The sequence below is a fragment of the Stegastes partitus genome, unplaced genomic scaffold (genome assembly GCF_000690725.1).
Source record: "Stegastes partitus isolate 25-593 unplaced genomic scaffold, Stegastes_partitus-1.0.2 Scaffold1217, whole genome shotgun sequence".
Classification (NCBI taxonomy): Eukaryota; Metazoa; Chordata; class Actinopteri; family Pomacentridae; genus Stegastes; species Stegastes partitus.
The window spans coordinates 70,379-82,503 of NW_007578948.1; the positions used below are offsets into that span (position 1 = coordinate 70,379).

Consider the following 12,125-nt stretch of genomic DNA (forward strand, 5'->3'; position numbering starts at 1 on the left):
CATACAGTCCAAATATCTAAGAGCAAGTCTGTCAAACTTTCATGTAAATCTGGAAATAAAAAGCTGGAAAAACATCAAGAGTTTCTGAAGAAATATTACAGATTCTGCACCATTTCTAGATCAAATTTAAAATTCTAATTATTCAGCATTCATAATAATTTCATCTATTATGCAGCATGACCTTGTTTAGTGAAAAAAAACAGCATCTGTGTGAAAATGTCAGAAGTCAACTCGTTATCGAGAGTAAGGAGGATCTTTCCCGGCATCAGCTTATGGCTAGACTGAAGGCTTCTCAGGAGTTCGTGATGCTCTAAAACACTTTGTGGAAACCGGATCAGTTGGGTCCAAAGCAGAGCAGACAAAAAGAAACCACAGCATCAGAAGATCAATATGTCAGGCTTTGCTCACTGAAAGATTGAAATGGAAAACGTGTAGCCTCAGAGGACGATTAGCATCCTTTAAACCACTTCTCTGTCTGTCACCTGATCGGATCTCAATAACAAGAAGCTCCTTCAGAGGGTGGTCAAACTGTGCTGGCACAACATCGGTGACTGAACTAACTGGTAGAGTCCAAGAAGCTGAAGTGGTTCTGCCATTAAAGCAAAAGAAGGAGATGCCAAATTTAATCTAAAACCAACTTTTCACTCAATTTGTTAAGCATGGTTGTTTCTCTTAAAAAAAAAAAGTTTTACTAAATTTAAAACAAATGGAAAACTGACATGTGTTTGTGCCTGAGAAGGAAAAGTTACCCTGTTATGACACTCCTGTTAACATCAAGACCATAGTTTGCAAAAAGTTTCAAGTGGATGTTACCACACAAATAGCAGATATACAAGCACACATATTGCAAAAGTCATTAAAAAAATATGATATTTATTGAATATGAAATAAAAAGGTTTTGACTTATGTCAGTTTTCGAGTCTGTACTTGTGACACTGATTTGGATTACATTACTTTAGACGTGTTGTAACTAATACTATGAATATTTATAATATTATTATTATTATGGACCTATTGTATGTTGGTGCCCTTTATTCAGACAATCTCTTCAAAGAATCCTATATTTCCACAATGTGACAGTCAGTCAGTAAATCTAACAAGAGCCATCAAACAACAAAGCCATCAATGCCATGAAAAGCCAATTTCAAAGTGTTGATGGAGAATGTGAAGCTCTGAGTTATTTAATGCAAAGATGCATTAATGAAACTGACATTTAACAGGCTGAGAAAGTCAGTCTGAGCAGTGGAGCTACAGGTGCACACTGATGTTTTTGATGCTTCGTGCAACTGTTTCCTCATTATACTGTGACCTGGTGATCAAACATCTGGCTTTTTTCTAGCTGTAGTCTTGTAACTAAAAAATAAGTGACCTTTCTGGCTTTTAAAGAATCTTTCCGAGATGGAGACAAAAACATCCAGCAGAGGGCAGTATGGTGGGATTATTACTTCCAGTTAAACTCTGCAGCAAATAGCAGTATTAAAGCCTTCTTCAGGTCTGAATTATTACCAGACTGGATGCCTTGACCTTGTGAGATGAAATGATACTCACTGTCGAGCCTTTGTCTGTGAGGTAGCTGATTCCTTCCTCTGGTCCGATAGCTAACTCCACTGATATTACCCAACTAGACTGTAGGGGGACAGAGAAAGACAGGGAGGAAAATACAGCATTAAAATACATCCCCTCACAGTATATGTTTTATTAAAAAGGCAAAAATATGACCTGTTCTCACTAGTAGATAACTTAGCAATGGCTAACTTTGATTTTAACAGCCCCAAACTGACCCAGCAGGCAGGTCTGATCTGGAGACTTAGTGTCACGCTCGGACAGATTTTTCACCATCACACTGAGTGGTTAGCACTCCGGGCCTGGCACGTGAGAGGCTGAATTTGACTCCATTCAGAGTGCTTCAGCGCCATCAGCATGCTCACTTCATGATGGAAAGTGGTGCGTTTTTTAAAAATGGTGTGTAGTCAGGAACATAATTTCTTTTCGGTGTTCTGTTCGTGAGGTGTTATGATTCCTGTAGGTTCTGCTGGACACTGGTTTCGTATTTTCCAGTGCAAAGGTGTATTTGGTGTCCATTTTGGCCCGCCATGTGAGCTTCGGTCATGCATCAGTCGGTCGGAATTCCCTGATATGAAGGTTTATGCGTGTAAAACCATAAGCTCCCTCCTGGTATTTGCCAACTGTATTGGAGGCAGTTTCAGAGCCGTCTTTTGATGGATCTGACTTATAGAGGTTGCTTAAAACTATCCTGTTGCTGGCTCTGATGTCGGCAGAACAAAAAAGCGAATTGCATACTTTATCTGTGCATGAATCTTTCTGAATCTTCCCGTAACACTTGTATTAGATTTTACTGTCTGGACGTAGTTGCACTAAAGCCCTTGGGGTGGGAACGTGGTGTTGACTTCCTCGTATTGAGGTGTCTTTAGGCTTCGGAGCATGCGATTGTTTCTACCCTGTGCATTGATGGCAGGCTCCAACCTCCCACCCCTCCATGTCTGACTGAATTTTCAGGTGTGGAAAAATATCAATCTTTACATGCAACAATAGCCCCATTGAACTAAAAGTGGACTCACCCCTAAAGCACATTTGAAGCACTCCTTGTCGAAGCGGTAGATGGGAGAGAGGATCTCAAAGAACTTGTGGATGCTCTGCTCATCGTTGAGGTTAGCAAACTGCTTAAAGGTCTGCTGGATCTGCTTACGAAGAGCCTTTGCCTGACAGACACAGCGGAGGGGAAAAAAAAACAAAACACATTTCCAAGAGTTTCTAGGAGAAAGTTGGTTCAGAACCAAGAAAAACTCTGCGAGTGACAACAGGAGGTTTAACTTAATTCCACACCATCAGATAATCAGACATGTAGCCAGATATCCTTTCAGTCATCGAGTCTGTTGGGCAAACACCCTGTCAGCTACAAGAGAGCCGACACACCGAGCAGGAGCAGGATATTAATTCCTGTTTCTGACATAAAAACCACTGAATGGTTTTAAAAGTTTATGGTGATTTAATCGTACCTTCAGGGAGTCCAGCAGGCTTTTAGGGAAGAACCTTCTCAAACCAACATCTTTCCTAAAAAGAAAAACAACATCACCACATTTATTGAAAATTTGCCTTCACACAATTTGTGAAAATGCATTAAATTAGATGCAACACATCTACAGTCTGGGCCACATAATATCAATATTACTCTAGTAGTTCGTAGTTGGATTTCTTATCCAGGGCGTTGCCGGGCATCTCTCTGAAGAACCTCCTGTAAATGACACAGAGTTTAACACAGAATTAAATGATGACAATAAAATAACAAGAATTTTTGGATTAAGTATTCTGGAAATATTTCTATATATGTTGACATTGATTGCACTAGTGCACCTAACTTTTCCATTTAAGTGCCCCACCACATATTTGGCTGCACCCTCATTTTACCCTTTTTTCTCAGTACTCATATACGCTGGTCATTTCTTAAGACATGTAAATTATAAACATGAATAAAGGAACAGATAAGTTTTTTTTTTATAACAATGACCAGGCATCTAAATTTAGTACAGGTAGCTATTCTTTGGTTATATTGTAAGTGGTGATAAATGTCATTCTTATTACTGACTCCTCACTGCTTTGGTTTACTCATTGTGGCACTGGACAAGTTTCTTGGAAACACAGTTTATTTATTTATTTATTTTTTTCATTTCAGTACAAAACATCAGTGCAGTTTAGAGGAGGAGATTGTGATACAGGTTGTTTTCTGAAGATACAATTCACAGATGTCCCTAAACAGCTCACATGTTTTACTAGATGCAACAACTTGCTGATGTCCTCCAAATGCCTCACATGCAGACTGTCTTATGTTGAGTACATTATCTATCATGTCATATCTGTACATATGCATATGTAAACTCATCATGTCTTGTACACTGTCTTTATTACATGTTCATTTTTAGCCTTATTGTGCTTTTCGTGTCCTGCTTCTTTAGTGCCTCATCTGTATCCAGCTGCTGTAACATGTACATTTCCCCAGTGCTGGATCAATAAAGTTTATCTTATCTCAGGTCCAACAATTTACCGATGTTCACTAAACGCCTCACGTGCCTCGGTAGAAGTTACAAGGTGGCTGTGCACGGAGAAGTGTCTAGTTTCTACTCAGTTACTACCACACAGCAGCTCAGACAGGTGTGTGACCAGGAATTAGTTTGAAATGTCTTTTATCTATGTGGTCCAGCCACCCACAGACAGGCCTGCTGAAGATCAGGTGCAACCAATGAAAATGTTCAGTCGCACTTGAAAGATTTTTGGTTGTTTGATTTGAATGTGTACCTGTGCTTTCTCACCTTATTTCCAAACAGCCCAGTTTCAGTGCAACATCTTGATCCACCTGGTCAGCTATATGTTGCATGTAGTCACTCTTTACCTGGAGAAACAGCACAACTCTTAATGATAATATTTCTGTAGGTGTTGCAGAGCAGCAGGTAAAGTTAATGGCTGTGTAAAACAAAAGCAGCAATCATGGATCATACAACAATACCATATAAAACAAATCTACTTGTTTTTGTTTGTCCAGTGTTTTCTGTGCTGTGTGTGGCCTCACCTGGTGATAGAGGTAGTTCAGAGAAGGTTTGTCTTCAGAGAAATGGCTGAGATAACCTTTAGGAAGGTACCGCATCCGCAACTCATACCTGAAAGTGACACAGACAGACTGAATAAACACACAGTGACACACATACGCAGCATCCAAATTCAAGAAGTGTGTGTGTGACATAGAAACAAGTGGCGCCTGCTTACATACAGCTGACCTAAATACACTGTAAAGCCCCACTTTGGCCCAGTTCGAGGTATAGAAGAAATGAAAGAAATGACATTCCTAATATTCAGAAATGGTTCAGCTAAATACAAAAAAACAACAAAAACAATTAGGTATTAATTCTAAAATATATTCCTACAGTTCAGATATACACCTCTCTCGTGGAAAGAAAACCTCTGACAGGAGTGTCACCCATATTTCATATGTTTCTGCCCCAGTTGGTCAATGTTTTGGAAAACTAGCATCAAGATACACGCTTAGACTCCAGCCCCCCAGCGACCCTAGTGAGGGTTAAGATTAAGCTGTGTATAGATGATGGAAGGATGGATGGATGATACCCGCTGATAAAAAATTGTTGTCATTCCACAATGCTGGAAGAACACACAACACTACATGTTAATTAAAATGTTTGTCAATTGAAAGCCGTCATGTTTATTGTTAAGATAATGTAAAAACTTCATTAATCCCAAAGGAAATTCTTGTGCCAGATATTGCTCAGAAAAAACAAAATGCTATAAGAAACGCAGTGCCCACGAAGTGTAAAAGCAATAAGATATAAGTACGATACATTACTAAAATAAAGTAAGTAAACTAAAACAAGGCTAGAATAGAACAGTGAAAAGCAACACTGGTAATTATACGGAGGTAATATCACACATGATGAAGGAAACATTGCACATTACAGTGACAATGTTGTTTATAAAAGTGATATATACGGCACCTGAGAAATTAGAAAAAGAAACAACACAATCACAATTTATTAACATACAATGTGTAGCAGCATGTTGTATTTCATCACAACGAACTTCTGGGAGCCCCTCACAGAGAGGGTAAAGTATCCAATTATGAGACAGAACAGCACTGATGGATCTGATAGATTTTGTATCTTCCTTTGTCACTTCAGCAGGAGGTTTGCCAACACATCAGCCTGAAACTGAAGCTGACAGATAAAGCTCTTTCTCCTCACTATTTTACAGTAAGTCTGGAGCCAGAGCGAGATGTAATTTCACATTTTGCTTCTTGTGAACTAACTGAAAGTGATAAAATTGTCAAACCATAAATCATCACGAGACTTCCGCAGCCACATTTACCAACAGCTCTGTCACAGAAATACCCACACGGGCTATCACTGTTTATAGTGACATATTATTTCATGACTGACGTATTGCAGCGACTACAGGGGAGAGAAGTGGGTCAGGAGAGTAGTGAGCTCCGAGCTGAATGTAGTTAGATAACAAAGGAAATCAAGGCTGAAGACAAAATGAATAAAACATCCCTGTTCTATAATGAATGAAGCAAAAAGAGAATATTGGGAGGAAAAAAAGTGATGTCTATTTGAGAGGATGTGGAAAAGATGAGAGGAGAAAAGGATCAAAGTGAAAAACAGTGAGGCCGAACGCAGGAGAAAGCATGAGAGAAAACACGATAGGGAGCGAACAGCAGTGACATGGAGTCAGTTGGTCCCCTGAGCTGCTGCTGCTGCTGCTGCTGTTCTAACAATAGCTGAAGCTCCGGTGGGCCTGAAGCTCTGCCGCCCTCCGAGGCAGAGCTGCAACAACTGGCAGAGCTCCACTGCTGCATGTCAGCCGTGTGAACAACTCGTTCTTGTTGAATTCATTTCAATTTTAATGACTTTGGGTGTAGCGCGTCAAATGCAGGACAAAGGAGTGAATTGTAAAGCAAGTTGTTAACAATATCAACTGAAGATGGCTCGGTGCCAGCACTGTTTTAATGCTGGAAATGTACAGAGCTGCCTTCAGATAGCGTGCAGTACAGAGAACCTATGAATGTTCTTCTCCATAGAGCGCTACATTAGGCAACTGCATCAAATAAACAGGAAGAATCCGACTTTATAAGTGATAAAATAATAATAAGCAATGAATATCACCAGAAAGAACTACTCTCTGGATGCTGGATGTTCACCAGCTGAATTTCAGTGAATGCCCTGAAGCTTCAGCCTCCTTTAACAACTACTGAATTCAAAAAGTGGATGATGTGGATGAATGAGAAAACATATTATATAAGGAGCATTAAATCTGAAGGAAATAAAGATGGGCACTGTGCTGTGTTGTAAAACTGGGAAACTCTCTATTAAATAATTGTTGGTGGTAATATTTTTTAATGCTTGCATACAGTCCTTCACATAAGTAGATCTCGCTGTGTGGTTTATTGAAACTAACAAATGGTTTCATTGAGTCCGTAAGTCATACAGCTGTAGCTTGTGATGTCGTCTTATTAAAATACTGCTAGCTAGCAGGGCTGTTTATCATAATTATAAAATACAGAAAAGCTACTTCACTTACTCTGCTGTCAACATTAGCACTGAGTACTTATGATCTTTAAGGGATTTGAGTTGATGTACACCTCAGTATTAGTCTCGGATACTTCGGAAGGAAAAAGTAAAGAGAAAACAAAGCCTCAAGTTTGACATTTAGCTGTCCCTGGGTAGCTGCGCCCTAAAGCTAGTATCTAGTCCAAATAGGACCAAAATGAAAGTCATGCTGTATTTAAAAGTCTTGAAAATTCAGATCAGACAGCAAACTCATGAGGAAAACGCTTACTGAGGTAACAAATCAAAAGAGTAGCCATTTTCTCAGAGACACATTCTGTACATTCTGACTTTTTATTTGCATCTAGAGGAGTCGCCCGCCTGCTGACCAGAAGAAAGGTTTAAAGCACCTCTGCATTGGCTCCACCTACCACCAACTGCAGGCTACCTCCATCTTTTACAGGACACTCATCTTATTTCTCTGTTTTAAGCCTCCTCTGTCCTTCATCCTCCTGCCTGTGACCTGGAACTTCATATCAGTGCGCCATCTTGAAGGATGCTTTAATTCTTAAAATGCATCTTAAAGAGAGACGAAGTTGGCCAGAGGAACTATGAGCGACAATACACAGCTGTGCAACACATCATATTTAATTAGCATCAATTTACAGTGATGGCTCTGAGGCAAGAGGCCCATCTCCTTTCACTTATTTTAGCCTCCTTTACTCCTCAATCCTTGGTGCTCCAGCCCGTGACCTGGAAATCGAGCTTAGTGCATCACAACAAAGGATGCTTCAGTTCCTAAAATGCATATCGAGGACGGAGGACAGAGGACAGAGGAGGCTGCTGGAGGAGCTCTGAGTGAGGATGCACAAGTTTATCCTCCACAAAGTCTTTTCTGAACCCATGACTGAAAAGAGGCGACACACAACTGGAACATACAAACCATGTGGGCAGCAGGACTGGAAAATGTGTGCATGATATGTAATATTAATATGAGTCACACTTTATTTGTATATTGCTATTTTTGTGTGCCACAACTATCTCATACTTGACGCTGCACGTGTGGGTGAACAAATAAAAATGTGTGACATCTGTACATTCTTGTCACGTTCTACTGTGTTGTGACTTGAATTAGAAGTAAAAATATAAACTATATATTATTATGAACACTGTCTATTCATCTGACAGAGATCATAAAACACAACTGTACGTTATAATAAAACGACGGACAGGTGATGAAGCTGTGTCGTATTTAACTGACTTCGCTTTAATCCGTCGCTCTGAGGCGAAGATGTCTCATTTTGTTAAAAACCTTCGACTCCTCTGCTTGCATCTCTGGTGGCAGAAGCGAGGAGAGTAATCGAGGATGCACAAGTAGTGAGTGGAATAAGGGAAAGATGTCTCATTTTGTTAAATTTCCTGTTGCCGTGACTCGTCTCCTGAGAAATTAGTTAGGAAATGAGCCTTTTGCAAAAACACAGAAGTTTGTAGTTTTACCTCCATTCCTCCTGGGGGTGCTGTTTCTCATATTTCTCCCGTACATGAGACACACCCAGATCAGGATGCAACCAGTGGAGAGCATCAGAGTGCAAATGGGTCAGACGGAGGCCCAGAGAGGACACACAGCGCAGTTTGTGGATCTCTGCTATCTTCTGGATGACGCCCTGTTGCGAAAGATGAACAACGTGAGAATCTGTGACATGATAGAGGGGACAGGTGAGCTGGACAGGTGAGAGATGTTTGAGTCTCACCCTGACATCTGTAGCGTCCCCATGCCTGATGTTGCTGGCCCAGGTGCACGGTTCACTGTTTGTCTCAAAGTAGTGGAAGATCTTGAGAACCCGGTCCATGGAACCGGGGGGTCGCTCCAGACCTCCAGCCGAGCTGCTGGTGCCGGGACCTCCGGGCATTCCGGACCGGGATTTAACCCCACAACCACCCGCCGCCGAGTGATTGAGGTTGGATTCCAAGTAGGAAGACGATGCCATGCCTGACTCAGATGCTAACGCTGGGGCTAACTGGCGGCCGTCATATTCTGCGAAAAAAGGACAAACAGAGTGATGGTACCGAGAAATCTGAAATGAACTCGTCCTGATTCCTCAGTGGAAGGAAGTTCAAATATCTCCAGGTATCACTTTGTGAAACAACATTACACAGCTTAGATGAAAAAGAAAAATTGACAAGTAAATAAAACAAACTATGTGATGAGGGTATATTTCAAAAAAAAGAAAGAAGCAAAAACTTGCTACCTCAGTCCTTTGAAAGACAAAACTGAGAAAATGTGCCTCTCGGTCAGTACCACATGTTACATTAATAATCATGAAGACTTGAAAGAGAATTAATGCCAAACAAACTCAGGTAGGGAAGAGATAACAGACCCCGAACAAAACAACAACTCTGAGACATCAGGTAACTATAATGAGGATGTTTATATGCAGGAAACATGCACATATATGCAAATACTGCATACCAGTGATTGGGCTTGTGTGTGATGAAGTGGGACTAATTAGTAATTAGTGAGTCAGTATAAACCACCAACCCTTCGTGCATTTAGTGAGACCTAATGGACTCACCATAGATCAAAAAGTTAGATAACTCAGTCTCCAACTACTGCAGTTAAACAGCTATCAAATAAACTAAATAGACAGTTTTGCCAAGGATTAGGTTTAACAGGAAGCCACTCAGACTGTGTGAGTGAACTATCTGGTTGTTCTTTCTTACCTGCAGTGCAAATCAATCCAATCAGATCAATAACAGTTTGTCTCCTGCAGTTCTGTCTGCTGTTCTTCTCGGTTTCTATTCTATTACTTTTGTTTACCACGAGGGTCCAGATCTTAGAACATTATTAATTATTGCTTTTCAGACTCTGTGTCAGGGTAATCTTTAACTACCTACAATTTCAACAATTTCAACAATTTCTACAATTTCATTTAGCAGATGCTTTTATCCAAAGCGACGAACATCTGCGAGCAAATACAACACAAGCAAGGATCTAGTCAGGAGAAAACAATCTAGATAAGTGCCATAGAACAAATTCAAGTGTGATAGGGCGTTGATGCCAATAGCAGGCTGTGTGGGAGGTAAAAGGATTTTTTTGTTTGTTTTTTGTTTCCTCTAGCGTAGCTGCGTAGCCTCAGACACTGTGAAAGCAGCAAATGTGTTGTGCTTCTTAAACCTTCAGCAGCTATCTTACCTTTCAAACACAGCTTTGCTAATTTACCCGAGCTGCTCTGCTCTGCTAATGTGTTCATCTGTCCCTCTGTGTAAACAATAGTCTTGATTGGCAGTTACTCATGACTTGTAACAGCCAATCAGCTAGAGCTGTAGGCGGGACATTGCTTGAGAGCACAGTGAGTGCAGAGAGTGGAGGCTAAATCAGAACCTAAGGAGAACATTTAAGAAATTTTGCAATAACTGGTCCATAAAAATAACAATATAAACAATCTAAAAATACCAAATATCACCGCCAATATTTGGTTGGATCAATGACTGGTCGAGTCATAGTGTAGAGTGAACGTGGCTAATAAAGCCACATTTGCACCTCTCTGTAGTCCATGTCTATCACCCAGACCAGCCTCCAATCTGGTGTCTCCAAAAATCTGGCCTGACACTGTAACGTCTGCTGTGGGAGGATTAGTAAATCTTTCTGGGCATACTGGTGTGGACTGGGAGGGGTTCTGGCTCATGCTTCAGAAGCCTTTCCAACACCAATTTGATTTTTTCTCTCTCTGTTTACCAATTCCTATACCTCAGGTTAGGTATGTACCAACACTGAGTCCAGATATGACACCAATCTGTCGATATATTCATATACCTCAATGAGTTGAAAGCTCTGAAAGTCTGTTTTACCCCTTTGCAGGATGAAACATGATTTTATAGTGGAATTAATCAATATAAGTAAACGGTATTAAAGAAAGATCAATTAAGTCTGCCTGATATTGTCAATGCAATATTTCATTTTCATGTAATTTTCCATTTGCAATAGTCCATTATTATGTGTGATATTACCTCAGTTAAATTGCCAGCATTACTTTTTACTGTTCTATTCCAGCTTTATTTTAGTTTGCCCATTGGATTGCAGTAATGTATCACACTTACATCTTATTGCTTTTCTACTTTTTAGGAACTGCATTTCTCAGTGTCTGGCACAAGAATTTTGTTCAGAATTAATAAAGTTTTACTTTATTTTGTCTTATATCCAATAAGTTAGAAGTTCTCTAGTCTCACACCTCACAATGTAAATGATGAATTCTTTCTTTCTTTCTTTCGCCAAATTCACAATAATGAGATGAGCTGCGAACAAAAGGATCCTGTGTGACAAAACATGATCTATCTCCTAGAAATGGTCCTGTTCAATATTCTTCAATTCACATTTACTGTATGACTAATACATAAGGCTACAATAAAAACGCTGCAGTGCTTAATATATGCAATCATTTGCAATCTGCCAGAAAGAAAGAAAAATGTTTCTGACACTCCTTCCCCCATTTACCCTTTTGAAGTTGCTGATAAAGCCCCTTTTCACTGTAGGCGCATCTTATTTTTGTGCAGAAGACACACCCTGATGCTTCCTGTCCTGTCACTGCGTGGTCATCCCAGCAGGTTTTGTTGAGTCATCATCACTACAGGGAACAGCTATTTTAGTGGCTCATTTCCAGTACCAGAGATGTGATCTTCAACAAAATATATGTCTAAAACTGGGACCTGCAGCATCATCATTCTACACCATGTCATTAGGTGCTCAAGGATTTCTTTTTTTCAAATTAGATTACGTATTTTATCCACAAAATCTGGCAACAACAAAAACGACGACGTTTAGATACGTCACATCCCGACATTCAGCATTCACCCACTGAGACTAAAACGGAAAAAGAAACAGTGACAGAAAGATGGAGACTGATTAAGAGAAAGTTGATTCAGCGCTTTGCACAGTTTGACCTACAGTTGCCTCCTGAAGACTGAAAGTGAAATACATGCCTGAGTTTAAAGGAGGACATGATGCATCTGATGACTTGACTCAGCACTCTGCTGTATTAAACCTGTGAGTGCGCTGTGAGTCCT

General features: G+C 40.2%; 1 protein-coding gene across 1 annotated transcript in view; it reads right to left on the reverse strand.

Annotated features, from left to right (window-relative positions):
• Positions 1-12,125, reverse strand: part of LOC103368896 (focal adhesion kinase 1-like) — a 72,773-nt gene that overhangs the window by 40,975 nt on the left and 19,673 nt on the right. Inside the window, exons 3-10 of the mRNA XM_008297425.1 lie at positions 8,816-9,099; positions 8,562-8,728; positions 4,583-4,670; positions 4,326-4,405; positions 3,191-3,253; positions 3,018-3,072; positions 2,580-2,720; positions 1,549-1,626 (exon numbers count right to left, since the gene is read on the reverse strand). Of these exons, the coding sequence (XP_008295647.1) occupies positions 1,549-1,626; positions 2,580-2,720; positions 3,018-3,072; positions 3,191-3,253; positions 4,326-4,405; positions 4,583-4,670; positions 8,562-8,728; positions 8,816-9,099 (956 nt within the window). The remainder of the gene's footprint in view (positions 1-1,548; positions 1,627-2,579; positions 2,721-3,017; positions 3,073-3,190; positions 3,254-4,325; positions 4,406-4,582; positions 4,671-8,561; positions 8,729-8,815; positions 9,100-12,125) is intronic.